We start from the raw sequence: 17003 nt of genomic DNA, 5'->3' as shown, positions 1-17003 counted from the left end.
GGGTCACCAATGTGGGGCACACAAGTTTGCGTGTGTGGCTTTTATTGTGGCTTCAGGGGTGGGGGGGGGGGGTCTGTGCGTGTGTCCCCCCCCCCAAAGGGGCCATGTGTGTGTGTCCAGGATCCACGTGTGTCCCCCCAAAAGGGGCCGTGTCCCCCTCTGGGTCTGTGCCCCCCAGGTGCTTTTGTGCCCCACAGGTCCTTGTTTGCCCCCCACATCCATGTGTCCTTAGGGTCTTTGTGTGCCCCCCAGGTCCATGTGTCCCTAAGGTCCCTGTCTACCCCCCCAGGTCCATGTGTGCCCTCCAGGTCCTTGTGCCCCCCAGGTCCATGTGTCCTTAGGGTCTTTGTGTGCCCCCCACATCCATGTGTCCTTAGGGTCTTTGTGTGCCCCCCAGGTCCTTGTGTGCCCCCCAGGTCCATGTGTCCTTAGGGTCTTTGTGTGCTCCCCAGGTCCTTGTGTGCCCCCCACATCCATGTTTCCCTAGGGTCTTTGTGTGCCCCCCAGGTCTCTGTGCCCCCCAGGTCCCTGTGTGCCCCCAGGCCCCTGTATCCCCATATCCTCATGCCCCCATCTCCCTGCGTGTCTCCTCAGGCCCCTCGTGCCCCATCTCCATGCGTGTCCCTAGGCCTGCGTGTCCCTTCCCCCCAAGGGGACCCATCTCCGCCTCCATCCCCCCCATTCCCACATGCAGTGGGGGGGTCAGGGGTGGTGGTTGGGGCCGTCGAGCCCATCGAGGAGCCCGGGGCAGTATTTGGGGTCGCAGACCTGACGGGGCAGCCCATAGACGGTCATGCCACTCTGTGATGCCCCCTTATTGCTGCCCATCTGCAGCCCTATGGTGAGGGCATCACAGCGCTCCATGCCCAGCGCTGGTGCTGCCAGGATCTGGCGCTTGGTGCCCGGAGCCGTCATTCCTGCCTGCAATGGGGGGGGGACACACGGGAGGCTCTTGTCAGCCCACGTGCAAGGGGTGCGGGATGGACCCCACCATGCGCCATGGGGAGCGCCATGGGCATCACCATGGGCATTGCCATGGGCATCGCCATAGGGATCACCATGGGCATCTCCATGGGCATCACCATGGGCATTGCCATAGGGATCACCATGGGTTCACTATGGGTATCACCATGGGGATCGCCATAGGCATCTCCATAGGCTCACCATGGGCATTGCTATGGGCATCACCATAGGGATCACTATGGGCTCACCATGGGTATCGCCATAGGGATCACCATGGGCATGGTTGTGGGCTCACCATGGGCATCTCTATGGGCATTGCCATGGGTATCACCATGGGGTTCACCATGGGCATCTCCATGCGCTCACCATGGGCATTGCCATGGGCATCACCATAGGGATCACCATGGGCTCATCATGGGCATCACCATGGGCATTGCCATAGGGATCACCATAGGCATTGCCATAGGGATCACCATAGGCTCACCATGGGCTCACCATGGGCTCCCCATGCACTCACCTGGCTGGCGCCCTTGTTGGTGCCCATCTGGAGGCTGATGGTTGCCTGGTCCAGCGGCTGATCCGTGCCCAGCTTGGGGTCATAGAGGTGGCGGCGGGTGCCATAGGCGGTCATGCCCTGCTGGCTGGCGAACTTGTTGGTGCCCATCTGGGGGGGCAATGGGGTCAGTGGGGGGGGGACAATGTGTGTCCATCCATCCCGTATCCATGTCCCCATCCCAGACCCATGTCCTCATCCTGCATCCCTGTCCCCATTCCCGTCCCCATCCCTGTCCCCATCCCGGATCCATGTCCTGATCCCACATCCCTGTCCCTATCCCACATCCCTGTCTCCATCCTGCATCCCTCTCCCCATCTCCCATCCCTGTCCCCATCCCAAATCCGTGTCCCCATCCCAAATCCGTGTCCCCATCCCAAATCCGTGTCCCCATCCCGTATCCCTGTCCCCATCCCAGATCCCTGTCCCCATCCCTGTCCCCATCCCTGTCCCCATCCCCATCCCTGTCCCCATCCCTGTCCCCATCCCGGTCACCTGCAGCCCTATGATGCTCTGTCCCTCGCGCAGTTTCTCCGGCTGGAATCGTCGCTGCTGCTTCTCAGCGTATTTCACCCCCAGCCCCACATTGTTCCCCAGCGTCTTGGCCTGGCCGAGACCCCCACATTGCCCCACATGAGCCCCACATCCCCCCTATAGACCCCACATCCCCCCTAGAGACACCACATCCCCCCTATAGACACCACATCCCCCCTAGAGACACCACATTGCATCCATAGGGCACCAAATCCCATCCATAGGGCACCAAATCCCCCCTCCTGGACCTCAATTCCCCCCCAGATTCCCTCCCATGCAGCCCCAGTATCCAGTTGAGGGCAAGTGGGGGCAACTGGGACCCTCCCCCCCCCCCCCCCCCATATCCTTGTGGTCCCAGGTGATGTGATGGGGATGTGATAGGGATGTGATAAGGAGGTGATGGGGATGTGATGGAGATGTCATAGGGATGAGGTGGGGATGTCATAGGGATATGATAGGGACGTGATTGGAGATGTCAGGGATGTTATAGGGATATGATGGGGATGTCATAGGGGTGCAATAGGGATGTGATGGGGATGCTATAGGGATATGATAAGGATGTGATGGGGATATGATAGGGATGTGATGGGGATGCCATAGGGATGTGATGGGGATGCTATAGGGATATGATAGGGATGTGATGGGGATGCTATAGGGATATGATAGGGATGTGATGGGGATGCCATAGGGATATGATAGGGATGTGATGGGGATGCTATAGGGATGTGATGGGGATGCTATAGGGATATGATAGGGCTGTCATTGGGAACAGCCCCCCCTGGCTCACCTGGCTGGCCAGTGCAATGAGGGTTGACTGCACCTGTGTGTGGTTGGTGTTCTCAAAGAGGTCGTTGGCCTCGAAGATGTCGTGGGGCCTGACCCCATAGCGGGTGATGGCGCGGAGGAAGTTCCCGATGTTCTCCAGCTGCATGGGGGGCACAGGGGCTGTGGGACCCACAAGTGCCCCCCTTGGACCCCCAAGTCCTACCCTGGGACCCACAAGTGCCCCCCTTGGACCCCCAAGTGCCCCCCTTGGACCCACAAGTCCTATCCTAGGACCCCCAAGTGTCCCCCTCAGACCCCCAAGTCCTATCCTGGGACCCCCAAGTCCTATCCTGGGACCCCCAGGTCCTCGCCCCACCCCCACTTTGGGGTCCCCCCCTCACCTTGTGCCAGTTCTGGACGGGGTCATTGACCTTCTGCACAGAGCCAGGCTGGAGCTTGTTGATGAGCCTGGGGGCAGGGGTTAAAGGTCACGTCAGGTCCCATTGGGGTCAATGCTGGCTCCCATTGGGATCAATGCTGGATCCCATTGGGGTCAATGCTAGATCCCATTGGGATCAGTGTTGGGTCCCATTGGGATCAATGCTGGTTCCCATTGGGGTCAGTGCTGGATCCCATTGGGGTCAGTGCTGGGTCCCATCGGGATCAATGCCGGGTCCCATTGGGATCAATGCTGGTTCCCATTGGGGTCAGTGCTGGCTCCCACTGGGGTCAGTGCTGGGTCCCATTGGGATCAATGCTGGGTCCCATCGGAGTCAATTTGTGGGTCCCATTGGGATCAGTGTTGGGTCCCATTGGGATCAATGTTGGGTCCCATTGGGGTCAGGGCCGGGTCCCATTGGGGTCCCATTGGGGTCAGGGCCGGGTCCCATTGGGGTCCCATTGGGGTCAGGGCCGGGTCCCATTGGGGTCCCATTGGGGTCAGGGCCGGGTCCCATTGGGGTCCCATTGGGGTCAGGGTCCCATTGGGGTCCCATTGGGGTCCCATTGGGGTCAGGGCCGTACTCGCACAGGATGACCCCGTCCTTGAGCCCCTCCATGAAGTTGTCCCCAATGCGGCGCCCGGTGGTGGCCTCGATCCATGCGCGGAGCTCCCGTTCCCGCTGCGGGTCGTACTTCTGGGCCAGCTGCGGTACAGGGAATGTGGGATTGGGATAGGGGGATGGGGGGATGGGATACAGGGATAGAGGGGATGGGATACAGGGAATGTGGGATTGGGATACAGGGAATGTGGGATTGGGATAGGGGGGATGGGATACAGGGAATGTGGGATCGGGATAGGGGGGATTGGGATACAGGGAATGTGGGGATGGGATATGGGGATAGGGGGGATTGGGATACAGGGATAGAGGGGATGGGATACAGGGAATGTGGGATTGGGATACAGGGAATGTGGGATTGGGATAGGGGGGATGGGATACAGGGAATGTGGGGATGGGATACGGGGACAGCGGGATCGGGACACGGGGAATATGGGGATGGGATATGGGGATAGGGGGGATGGGATACAGGGAATGTGGGATCGGGATAGGGGGGATTGGGATACAGGGAATGTGGGGATGGGATATGGGGATAGGGGGGATGGGATACAGGGAATGTGGGGATGGGATACAGGGATAGAGGGGATGGGATACAGGGAATATGGGATCGGGATAGGGGGACAGCGGGATTGGGACATGGGGATAGGGGGGATGGGATATGGGATAGAGGGGATGGGATACAGGGACAGCGGGATCAGGTCATGGGCATAGAGGGGATGGGATACGGGGATATCAGGTACGGGATATGGGGATAGAGGGGATGGGATATGGGGATAGAGGGCATGGGGTGGGGGATATGGGTGTATAGGGTATAGAATGTGAGGTATGGGGGTACAGAGTATGGGATATGGGGATATAGAGTGTAAGTGATAGAGTATGGGATAGGGGCATATGAGAAATAGGAGGGTATAGGGGCAAGGGATATGGGGATATAGGGATATACATAGGGTATAGCGATGGATATATAGGATATAGGGAATGGGGTATGGGGGTATGGGATATAGGAGCAAGGAAGTATAGGGTGCGTGATACACAGTATGGGATGTGGGATACAAGAACATGGGATGTACAGATATGGCAATATAGGGATACAGGACATGGGGACACAGGGTATGGGGGGACCCAGAGGGTTCCATATGAAGGATATGGGGGGGACACAGGCACATGGGGGGTGGGGGGGGGGGGGAAGGGAAGAAGCGCATGGGGGAGGGGTGGGCATCTCCCCCCGCCCCCCCCCTCCCGGTCCCGCTCCCGTTGCCCATATATAGCCCCGGGCGGCCGCCGCTCGCCGCCGCCATATAAGGCCTCGCGACGGGGCCCCCCCCCGGACCCCCCCCCACCCTCCCGTTAACCCCATGGCTACCGGACCCTTCATCCCCATCCCCCCCCCAACCCCCCCCCACCCCATAGGGCAGCACCATGGACAGCGACCGGCCCCGCCCCCCCCCCCCCCAGCCCCCCCCCCGGTGTTACCGGGGCTCACCCCCCCCCCCCCCCCCGGTGGGGTCCCCCTCACCTTGTTCTTCACCTCGGCAGACAGCCCATAGGCTGGGCCCCGGTTGAAGTGAGCGTTGGACATCGGGATGGGATCGGGATGGGATCGGGAATGGGGGGTCCAGAGGTGGGATTTGGGGGGGGGGGTCGGGTCGGTCCCGGTTTATCCCGGTTTGGGGTGGGATCAATCCCGGTTCGGTCCCAATGCAATGGGATCGGTCCCGGTTCGGTCTCGGTGGGATGGGGTCGGTCCTGGTCTGGTCCCGATGGGATGGGGTCGGTACCGGTTGGGTCCGGGTCTGGTCCCGGTTCGGTCCCAATGCAATGGGATCGGTCCCAGTAGGATGGGGTCGGTCCCGGTTGGGTCGGGATCAGTCCCGGTTCGGTCCCAATGCAATAGGCTCGGTCCGGGTGGGATGGGATCGATCCCGGTCTGGTCCCGGTTCGGTCCCGGTTCGTTCCCGGTGGGGTCGGTACCGGTCCCAGTGGGATGGGGTCGCTCCCAGTTGGGTCCCAGTTGGTTCCCAGTCCAGCTCCGGTATCCGGTTGCTCCGGGTCTCGCTCCGGTCCCGGCGCCACTTTTAAAAGTCAGTGGAGGGGGCACGACCCCCCCCCCCCCCCCCCCCCGCAGCCAATCAGAGCCCCCCAACGCGGTGACGTCAGCACGGGGCGGGTGGTGGCGTCACTTTTTCCACATTCAAAGGGGGGATCCCGGAGGGGGGGGAGGGGGGGGGAGTCCCAACCCCTCCCCCCACCCCCTCCCCCCCACCCTCATCCCGCCCCTCCCCCCTCCGGTGGCGTCACCGGATTGGACTCTCCGGGGGGGGGGGGGAGGGGGGAGGCTCATACGTCACAGGCGGGGAATGCGCCCCTCCCCCCCCCCGCAGCAGATGCCGGTGCTCTGACGTCATCGCGTTCCCTCCCGTGACGTCACGTCGCTGGTATCCCCCCCTCCCCCCGCCGGCATCCCCGTCGTGACGTCACCGCGTGTTTCCCTCCGCCTCTGACGTCACGGGGGAACCCCCGCGCGGAGCCCCCGGTGACGTCACGGGGAACCCCTTCTCCGAGCCACGCCCCCTCTCCCACCCCCGCCCCCCCCCTCCGCCAATCACCGCCGGCTCCTCCCCGGTCCCCGCCCCCAAGGCGAAGCGACGCGCTCTGATTGGCTCCGCCTCCTGACCCGGAAGCGCTGCCCCGCGGGGGTCATTCGGGACATGGCGGCGCCCACAGCAGCGACCCCAGCGCTGGAACGGTCCCGGTGTCCGGTGCCGACCTCTGACCTCTGACCCGCGGTGACCCCCATGAGGCTGCCCGCGGCGCGTGCGCTGCTGCGGGGGGCGTGGGGGGTGGTGCAGGTGGGGGAGGGGCAGGGATGGGGGAGGGGAGGGGGGGATGTGAAACCCCCATGACCCCGACATGACCTCTGTGTCCCCCCCATCCCCCCCATTCTCCTCCATTCCCTTCCCCCTCCATTGCCCCCCATTGTCCCCATTCCCCCTTATTTCCTCCCCCCTCCCCCTCCATTCCCCATTGTCCCCATTCGCCTTTCCCTCCCCATCCCCCCTCCTGTCGCATCATTCCCCCCCATTCCCCCATCCCCCCCTTTCTCCCCTATTGCCCCTCATCCCCTTCCATTCACCCCCATTGCCCCCCATCCACCTCTATTCGCCCCCAACCCCCCCATTGACCCCATTCCCCCTTTCCCATCCCCCTCCATTCGTCCCCATTCCCCCTTCCCCCCCATTCCCCCCTATCTCCCCCATATCCCTCTCCATTCACCCCCATCCCCTTCCATACCCCCCATTGTCCCCATTCCCCCTCTTCCCCCCCATTTCCCCCCATTCCCACTTCCCCCTATTCCCCCCTTATCCCCCCCCATTCCCCCCTATTTCCATCCCCATCCCCCCCCATTGGCCCCCCATCCCCTTCCATTCCCCCTCATCCCCCCCATTCCCCTCCCCCCATTGCCCCCCCCATTCCCCCACCCCCATCCCCCCATCGCCCCTCCCCCCATTGCCCCCCCCCATTCCCCCCTATTTCCATTCCCCTCCCCCCATTGCCCCCCCCCATTCCCCCTATTTCCATCCCCCCATTCCCCCCATTTCCATCCCCATTGCCCCTCCCCCCCCAGCCCCCCCGCCCCCTCTCCCACCGCCCCCAGCCCCGTGAGGCTCCAGACCCTTCCCCTCCCCCCCCCGGTGCCGGTGATGGAGCCGGGGGGGGGGGAGGAGGCCCCGAGGCCTTCGCGCATGCGCTGAGGGCGCTGGAGCAGCGGCCTGGCCGGCGCGTGGGGCGCCTGGAGCTGGTGGGGGCGGCGCTGGCCGCCATGTTGGCGCTGGGCGTGGAGCGAGATCGAGGCTGCTACCATAGAGTCCTGCGGCTGCTGCCTAGAGGGCCCTGGGTGCCCCGCAGCGCCCTCCAGCGGATGCTGGCGCCGTTCCCACGGCAGCAGGAGTGCGGACTGCGCGTGCTCGAGCAGATGGAGGCCTACGGTGAGGGGGGAGGGGCGGGGGGCAGGGGACATGGAACAGGGCTAGATCCCATATCCATAGCCCATATACATATCCTATGGCTATATCCCCTATCCATATCCCATATCCATATCCCGTATCCATAGCCCATATCCATATCCCATATCCATAACCCATGGCTATATCCCATATCCATAGCCCATATCCATATCCCATATCCATAGCCCATGGCTATATCCCGTATCCATATCCCATATCCATATCCCATATCCATATCCCATATCCATAGCCCATATCCATATCCCATGGCTATATCCCATATCCATAGCCCATATCCATAGCCCATATCCATAACCGATGGCTATATCCCATATCCATAGCCCATATCCATATCCCATATCCATATCCCATGGCTATATCCCATATCCATAGCCCATATCCATAGCCCATATCCATAGCCCATGGCTAGATCCCATATCCATATCCCATATCCATAGCCCATGGCTATATCCCGTATCCATAGCCCATATCCATATCCCATATCCATATCCCATGGCTATATCCCATATCCATAGCCCATATCCATAGCCCATATCCATAGCCCATGGCTAGATCCCATATCCATATCCCATATCCATAGCCCATGGCTATATCCCATATCCATATCCCATATCCATAGCCCACGGCTATATCCCGTATCCATAGCTCATATTCCATATCCGTATCCCGTATATATAGTCCATGGCTATATCCCATAGTCCATATCTATATTCTATGGCTATATTCCGTATCCATATTTCGTATCCCATATTCATATTTTGTATCCACATCCCATACCATATCCATATATTATATTCATATCCCATATCCATATCCCACATCATATCCATATTCTGTAACTATATCTCATATCTGTATTTTATAGCCGTATCCCATATCCATATCTTGTATCCATATCTCATACCATATTCTATACCCCATATCTCATACCCCATATTCATATCCCATACCCCATATCCTATATCCCGTATTCCATAGTCCATGCTCTATATTTCATATCCTATATTCCATAGTGCATGCTACATATGTGGTATCAGCTTATATCCTATATTCATATATGCCATACTCTATATTTTATATTTCATATCTCATATGTCATACTCTATATCCCATACCCCATATCCCATACTCCATACGCCATACCCTATATCCTATACCCCATATGCTATATCATATATCCCATGTCCCATATCCCATACCCTATATCCCATGTCCCATACTCTATATCCCATATCCCGTATCCCATACTCCATGCCCCATATCCCATACTCCATACTCCATATCCCATATCCCATACTCCATACCCTCTATTCCATACTCTATACCCCATATCCTATATCTCATACCCCATATCCCATACCCCATACCCTATACCCCATACCCATCCCCTCTATCCCCCCCATGTCCCATAGGTGTGATCCCGGACGCAGAGACCAGGTTCCTGCTGCTGGGGGTGTTTGGTCCCCGGAGCCGCCCGGTGCGGAAGTGCCAACGTCTGCTCTATTGGATGCCGCGGATGAGCCGCATCAACCCCCACCCGCTGCCCACCCCCCTGCCCGCGCCCGGCCTGCAGCGCGCGCGCCTGGGGCTGCAGCGCATCCAGCCCCACAGCACACTGACCGTGTACCAGGTATGGGGCTATGGGGCTGCAGCGCATCCAGCCCCATAGCACACTCACTGTGTACCAGGTATGGGGCTATGGGGCTGCAGCGCATCCAGCTCCATAGCACACTGACCGTGTACCAGGTATGGGGCTATGGGGCTGCAGCGCATCCAGCCCCATAGCACACTGACCGTGTACCAGGTATGGGGCTATGGGGCTGCAGCGCATCCAGCCCCACAGCACACTCACTGTGTACCAGGTATGGGGCTATGGGGCTGCAGCGCATCCAGCCCCACAGCACACTCACTGTGTACCAGGTATGGGGCTATGGGGCTATGGGGCTGCAGAGCATCCAGCCCCATAGCACACTCACTGTGTACCAGGTATGGGGCTATGGGGCTGCAGCGCATCCAGCCCCATAGCACACTGACCGTGTACCAGGTATGGGGCTATGGGGCTGCAGCGCATCCAGCCCCATAGCACACTGACCATGTACCAGGTATGGGGCTATGGGGGCTATGGGGCTGCAGCGCATCCAGCCCCACAGCACACTCACTGTGTACCAGGTATGGGGCTATGGGGCTGGGGGGGCTATGGGGCTATGGGACTGCAGCGCGCGCGCCTGGGGCTGCAGCGCATCCAGCCCCACAGCACACTGACCGTGTACCAGGTATGGGGCTATGGGGCTGCAGCGCATCCAGCCCCATAGCACACTCACTGTGTACCAGGTATGGGGCTATGGGGCTGCAGCGCATCCAGCCCCAGAGCACACTCACTGTGTACCAGGTATGGGGCTATGGGTGCATTGAGGCTGTGGGGTGCATTGGGGGGGGTCCATAGGCTGCACAGTGGGGTTTGGTCTGCAGCACAATGGTGACCATCAGGTCCCCCCCACAGCACCCGGTGCCAGAGGAAGGGGATGGGGAAGGCTCCATCCAACCCTACATCATTGGTGAGCACCCACAGGGGACAGGGGCAGCAGTGGGGTCCCCATGGGGGGGTCCGGGGTCCCTATTGGGGGGTTTGGGGACCCCATGGGGGTGTTTGTGGTCCCTATGGGGGTGTTTGGGGTCCCTATGGGGTATTTATGGTCCCCGGACCCCCTTTTCTGCCCCATAGGCTCCCAGACTGAGGACCAGCGCGAGCTCCTGTCCCGGCACAGCCCCTCCCGCCCCGTGTACGTCGAGGGACCCTTCCCACTGTGGCTCCGCAGCTCCCAAGTGCACTATTACCTGCTGCGGGGGGACCCCCTGCCCCCCAACCTGCGGGTGAGCCCCATGGGGGGGGGGCACACACAGCATCTATGGGGCAGGATGGGGACCCCCTGCCCCCCAACCTGCGGGTGAGCCCCATGGGGTGGGGTACACACAGCATCTATGGGGCAGGATGGGGACCCCCTGACCCCCTTTTTGCCCCAAGGAGGAGCCCCTGGACCCCGAGCGCAGCCTCTATTACCCCCTGGAGCTGGACCTGGACCTGGAGCGAGGCCCATGGGATGATGATGAGTTTGATATTGATGAAGGTATGGGGATGGGGGGGGGATAGGGATGGGGACCCCAAACCCCATCATGGGGACCCCAAACCCCATCATAGGGACCCCAAACACCATCATGGGGACCCCAAACCCCATCATAGGGACCCCAAACCCCCCTATGGGGACCCCAAACCCCATCATGGGGACCCCAAACCCCCCCATGGGGACCCCACTGCTGCCCCCGTCCCCTGTGGGTGCTCACCAATGATGTAGGGTTGGATGGAGCCTTCCCCATCCCCTTCCTCTGGCACCGGGTGCTGTGGGGGGGGGGGACCTGATGCAGACCAAACCCCACTGTGCAGCCCATAGAGCCCCCCATAACCCTCAATGCACCCCATAGCCCTCAATACACCCCATAGCCTCAATACACCCCATAACCCTCAATGCACCCCATAGCCTCAATACACCCCATAGCCCTCAATGCACCCCACAGCCTCAATGCACCCCACAGCCTCAATGCACCCCATAGCCCTCAATGTACCCCATAGCCCTCAATGCACCCCACACCCTCAATACACCCCATAACCCTCAATGCACCCCACACCCTCAATGCACCCCACACCCTCAATGCACCCCTCAGCCTCAATGCACCCCACACCCTCAATGCACCCCTCAGCCTCAATGCACCCCACACCCTCAATACACCCCATAACCCTCAATACACCCCATAGCCCTCAATGTACCCCACAGCCTCAATGCACCCCACACCCTCAGTACACCCCATAACCCCCATACCCCCTCTGCCCCATGCCCCCCAGTGGAGGAAGGTCCCATCTTCGCCCTGTGCATGGTGGGCTCCGGTGACCGTCGCACCCTGGGCCGGTGGCTGTCGGGGCTGCAGCAGCAGAACCCGGTGCTGGCTCAGACCCCCGTTATCTTCCGCATCAATGAGGGGGGGGCCCCACATCCCGGAGCCCCCCCCGCGCTGCTGGAGCCCCCCCCGGAGCCACATGGGAGCGTCGGGGGGGGCACCGAGAACAGGGGGGAATAAAGGAGGTGGAACCATGGAGAGGGTGTCCTGTGCTGGGGACTGGGGGGGGTTAATACCGGTACCGATGGTCTTTAATACCGGTACTGATGCTGTTACTGGGACTGATGCTGTTTGTTACTGGGACTGATGCTCTTTAGTACCGGTACCAATGCTCTTTAGTACCGGTACTGATGCTCTTTAGGACCCGGTACTGATGCTGTTTAGTACCGGTTTAGTTACCGGTACCGGTGCCCTTTGTTACCGGTACCGATACTCTTTAGTACCGGTACTGATGCTGTTTGTTACCGGTACTGATGCTCTTTAGTACCGGTACCAATGTCCTTCTTTACCGGTACCACCGCTCTTTAGGACCCGGTACTGATGCTCTTTAGGACCCAGTCCCTCTCCATACACCCTCTGCGCATGCTCCCTCCCCTCTGACGTCACCTCCCCGCGCCGGAAGCCGCTATGAGCTCGGCGGAGCGGGGCCCGGTGCCCGGTACCGATGCCCTTTATTACCGGTACTGATGCTCTTTATTACCGGTACCAATGCTCTTCGTTACCGGCTGCGCCGGTCTTTAGGACCCAGTCCCTCTCCACGCACCGTCTGCGCATGCTCCCCCCTGACGTCACCTCCCCGCGCCGGAAGCCGCTATGAGCTCGGCGGCCGGTGCCGGTACCGGTGCCCTTTGTTACCGGTACTGATGCTCTTTAGGACCCGGTACCGATGCTCATTGTTACCGGTACTGATGCTCTTTAGTACCGGTTTAGTTACCGGTATCGATGCCCTTCGCTACCGGTATTGATGCTCTTTAGGCCCCATCTCCTCTCCCCCTCTGCGCATGCTCCCCGCTGACGTCACCTCTCCGCGCCGGAAGCCGCTATGAGCTTGGCGGAGCGGGGCCCGGCCGCCGGTGCCGGTACCGGGCGCAGGGCCCGGGGCAGGCCGCGGCTCACGGAGCCGGACCGGGCCCGGCGCCGGATGGAGTCGCGCCGGAAGTACGACGTGCGCCGCGTGTACCTGGGGGAGGCTCACGGGGCCTGGGTGCAGCTGCGGCGAAGGAGCGGATGGAGCGACGCGAAACTAGCGGCCTACCTGCTGGGGCTGGAGCGGAGGAGGGCGGCGGACGGAGCGGGGTGAGGGGGCAAGGGGGGGATGGGGGTAATGGGAATGGGGGTAATGGGAGGGAATGGGGGGGAATGGGATGGAATGGGGGCAATGGGGGTAATGGGAGGGAATGAAAGTGAATGGGATAATGGGAGGAAATGGGAAGGAATGGGAGGGAATGGGGGCAATGGGGGAATGGGGGGGATGGGATGGGATTGGAATGGGGGGAATGGGGATAATGGGGATTGATGGGGATAATGGGGGGCAATGGGGGGGATGGGAGGGAATGAAAGTGAATGGGCTGATGGGAGGAAATGGGAAGGAATGGGAGGGAATGGGATGGAATGGGGGCAATGGGGGGGAATGGGATGGAATGGGGGCAATGGAGGGGAATGGGATGGAATGGGGGCAATGGGGGTAATGGGAGGGAATGAAAGTGAATGGGATAATGGGAGGAAATAGGGAGGGAATGGGGGGAATGGAGGAAATGGGATGGAAAGGGGGCAATGGAAGGGAATGGGGGAATTGGGGAATGGGAGGAATGAGAGGGAATGGGGGGGATGGGGGATGGGGATAATGGGGGGGAATGGGAAGGAATGGGGGGAATAGGGGGTATGGGGATAATGGGGGGGAAGGAGGAGGAATGAGAGAGAATGGGGGTAATGGGAGGGAATGGGGAGGAATGGGGGGGGATGGAGGAAATGAGATGGAAAGGGGGCAATGGAAAGGCATGGGGGGAATGTGGGCAATTGGGGGGGAATGGGAGACATGAGAGGGAATGGGAGCACTGGGGGGGATGGGTGGAATGAAGGGAATGGGAGCACTGGGGGGGGAATGGATGCAATTGGGGCAATGATGGGCAATGGGAGCCCTGGGGGGCAATGGGCACACTGAGGGCAATGGGGATCTTTGGGATGGGGTGAATTGGGGGGGGCTCTGTTCCCTTTTGAGGCCCCCCCATCCCCCCTCCCATTGCCCTCCCCCTCTATTCCCCCCCCTCACCCCCCTCCTCTTCCCATCCCCCCCCAGCAAACCCTGGGAGCAGCTCCCCAAGAAACCCAAGAGGAAGAAACGTAAGTGGGGGGGGGGAGGGTAAAGCTGGGGGGGGGGGGGAGGGTCATATTCCCCCCCCCCTTTTTGGGCTGCTGTTGGTTCAATCCGGTCGCCCCCCCCCCGTAGGCCGTCGGCGCAACGTGAACTGCCTGCGCCACGCGGTGCTGTGGTACGAGGACCATCGGCAGCGCTGCCCCTATGAGCCAGCCCTGGCGGAGCTGGACCCGTCCGTGGGGCTGTTCACTACAGCAGTATGGGAGTGTGAGCGCGGACACCGCTACTTCCAGGACCTGCACTCCCCATTGAGGCCCCTCAGTGACTCTGAGGGAGAGGGTGAGGGGGGGGATGGGGGTTGGGGGGGTTATGGGGCGGGTGGGGGGTTATGGAGGGGATATGGGGTGGTTTGAGGGGGATATGAAGTGGTTTGAGGGGGTTATGGGGGGGTTTTGGTGGGGATATGGGGGTTTGGGGGTTTATGGAGGGGGGGGATGGGGGTTGGGGGGGTTATGGGGGGGTTAGGGAGGGGATATGGGGTGGTTTGAATGGGTTAGGGGGTAGTTTGAGGGGGGTATGGGGCAGTTCTAGGGGGCAATTGGGGCATTTGAGGGGTTATAGGGGGGATATGGGGGGGTTTGAGGGGGTTATGGGGCAGGTGGGGGGTTATGGAGGGAATATGGGGTGGTTTGAATGTGTTAGGGGGTAGTTTGAGGGGGTTGTTTGGTGGTTGGAGGGGGGTATGGGGCAGTTCTAGGGGGCAATTGGGGCATTTGAGGGGTTATGGGGGGGATATGGGTTGGTTTGAGGGGGTTATGGGGGGCTTTTGGGGGGTTATGGGGCAGCTTTAGGGGGCTAATTGGGGCAGTTGAGGGGTTATGGGGGGGTTCAAGGGGTTTATGGGGGGGATATGGGGTGGTTTGAGGGGGTTATGGGGGGGTTGAGGGGGTTATGGGCCAGTTGGGGGGGTTATTGGGGGGATATGGGGTGGTTTGAGGGGGATATGAAGTGGTTTGAGGGGGTTATGGGGGGGTTTTGGTGGGGAGATGGGGGTTTGGGGGTGGTTTGAGGGGGTTACGGGGCAGTTCTAGGGGGTTATGGGGCAGTTCTAGGGGGTTATGGGGCAGTTCTAGGGGGTTATGGGGCAGTTCTAGGGGGTTATGGGGCAGTTTTAGGGGGTTATGGGGCAGTTTTAGGGGGCTATGGGGCACTTTGGGGGGGTTATGTTCTTTGGGGCTGTAGGATGAGCATCGGCTCCCTCTGACCCCCCCCCCCCCCCCTTTCTGTCCCCTCAGACCCCCCCGGCAGCCCCTCCTCCTCCTCCTCCTGCAGCTCCGGCTCTGAGGCCCCCCCCGGGGGCGCCCCCCAAGTCCCGGGGGGGGTCCCTGTGACCGAGCCCCCCCCCCCCCCGGGCCCCCCCCTTGAGGCCGTTGTGTGTGTGCCCCTCCTGCAGCGGGGGGGGGGCGCTGGGAGAGGGGGGGGGTGCCCCCCCCCCTGCTGCAGGGGCCCCCCCTCCTCATCCTGGGGGGGCTGCAGCTGGAGCTGGGGGGGGGGGGATGTGCCCTGTGCTCTGCTGCAAGGGGGGGGGGCCCTTCAGCACTGCCCCCCTCGGGACCCAGCAACCCAAGACCGGTATGGGGGGGGATTTGGGGGGGGTTAATATGGGGTGGGGGGATGTTGGGGTGCGGGGGGGTCATGATTGGGGTGATGGGGGGGTCAGGATTGGGGTGGGGGGGTCAGTTTTGGCGTGCGGGGGGGGTCAGCATTGGGGTGTGGGGGTGTCAGGATTGGGGTGTGGGGGGGTCAGCATTGGGGTGTGGGGGGGTCAGCATTGGGGTGTGGGGGGGGTCAGTTTTGGGGGGGGGTTGGGACTCCCTCACCCCCTTTCTGTTCCCAGAGGAGGAGCAGGATCTGCTGGGGCTGAAGCTGAAGCTGAAGCAGGAGGAGGGGCCCCCCCCATCCCCCATAGCAGAGCCCCCCCCCCCGCCCCCCCCGCAGCCCCCCCCGGCCCCCCCCGACGACAGCGACGTCTCCACCATCATCTACGAGATCCCCAAAGAGCCCCAGAGGTGGGGGGGGGGAGGGGGGGGCCCCATTGGGGGCAATGGGGAGGTTATGGGGGGGGGGATTTGGGGGTTCTCTGCCCCCCCCCATGGGGGGGTCCCTAAATCCTTGTTCCCCCCCCCCCCCCTTTTCCATGCAGACGCCGCCGGAGCCGCCGGGGCCGCACATCCCCCCCCCCGGGCAGATTCCAGGTGGGACCCCCCCCTTTTAACCCCCCCCCCCAAATAACCCCTTTGGACCCCCCCAACATCTCTGTGCCCCCCCCCCATAGGCCTATGGGACGCCCCCCCCCGGCTGCAGGAAGAGGCTGCGGCAACGCGGGGTTCAAGCACAAGCCCCGGGGGGGGCACAACGGGGACCCCCCCCATGAAGTGAGTGACAGAGGGGGGGACCCCAAGAGTGATTGATGGGGGGGGCAGGGGTAGAGCACTATGGGGTGGGGTGGGGGGGATGATAGAGGGAACCCCCCCATAGTGATAATGGGGGGACACACACAATGGGGACCCCCCCCATAGCGATAATGTGGGGGGGGAATACACAATGGGGTCCCCCCATAGCGATGATGGGGGGGACACACACACAATGGGGATCCCCCATAGCAATAATGGGGGGGGACACACACAATGGGGACCCCCCATAGCAATAATGGGGGGGGGCACACACACAATGGGCCCCCCCCATAATGACTCCTCTCTTTCCTCCCCAGGTGTGAGCTCTGCTGCTGCCCCCCCCCCCCCCCCAGCACTTGGGGGGGGTCCCGGCCCCCCCCTCCCCCACCC

General features: G+C 61.5%; 3 protein-coding genes across 3 annotated transcripts; 2 read left to right on the top strand and 1 right to left on the bottom strand.

The window, feature by feature from the left end:
• Positions 1-551: 551 nt before the first annotated feature.
• Positions 552-5976, bottom strand: CNN1 (calponin 1). The gene is made up of 7 exons (XM_034072032.1): positions 5390-5976; positions 3839-3960; positions 3217-3283; positions 2838-2975; positions 2012-2122; positions 1481-1627; positions 552-921 (listed from the first exon to the last, which is right to left on the bottom strand). Exons 1-7 carry the CDS (start codon positions 5450-5452, stop codon positions 703-705), a joined length of 867 nt encoding a protein of 288 aa, XP_033927923.1. The 5' UTR covers positions 5453-5976; the 3' UTR covers positions 552-702.
• Positions 5977-6521: 545 nt separating this feature from the next.
• Positions 6522-12044, top strand: ECSIT (ECSIT signaling integrator). Its single transcript, XM_034071963.1, has 7 exons — positions 6522-6722; positions 7499-7859; positions 9311-9528; positions 10399-10453; positions 10621-10769; positions 10921-11023; positions 11794-12044. The coding sequence occupies exons 1-7, from the start codon at positions 6669-6671 to the stop codon at positions 12024-12026; spliced, it is 1173 nt and encodes a 390-aa protein (XP_033927854.1). The 5' UTR covers positions 6522-6668; the 3' UTR covers positions 12027-12044.
• A 790-nt stretch (positions 12045-12834) lies between these two features.
• ZNF653 (zinc finger protein 653) lies at positions 12835-16955 on the top strand. Its single transcript, XM_034072091.1, has 8 exons — positions 12835-13142; positions 14143-14186; positions 14293-14499; positions 15456-15529; positions 16159-16229; positions 16364-16415; positions 16496-16595; positions 16931-16955. Exons 1-7 carry the CDS (start codon positions 12889-12891, stop codon positions 16592-16594), a joined length of 801 nt encoding a protein of 266 aa, XP_033927982.1. The 5' UTR covers positions 12835-12888; the 3' UTR covers position 16595; positions 16931-16955.
• The last annotated feature ends 48 nt before the right edge of the window (positions 16956-17003 follow it).

Source organism: Melopsittacus undulatus, chromosome 23 (genome assembly GCF_012275295.1).
Source record: "Melopsittacus undulatus isolate bMelUnd1 chromosome 23, bMelUnd1.mat.Z, whole genome shotgun sequence".
Classification (NCBI taxonomy): Eukaryota; Metazoa; Chordata; class Aves; order Psittaciformes; family Psittaculidae; genus Melopsittacus; species Melopsittacus undulatus.
The sequence above is the reverse complement of the archived record's forward strand: the minus strand, read 5'-3'. Positions and strand labels throughout refer to the sequence as shown.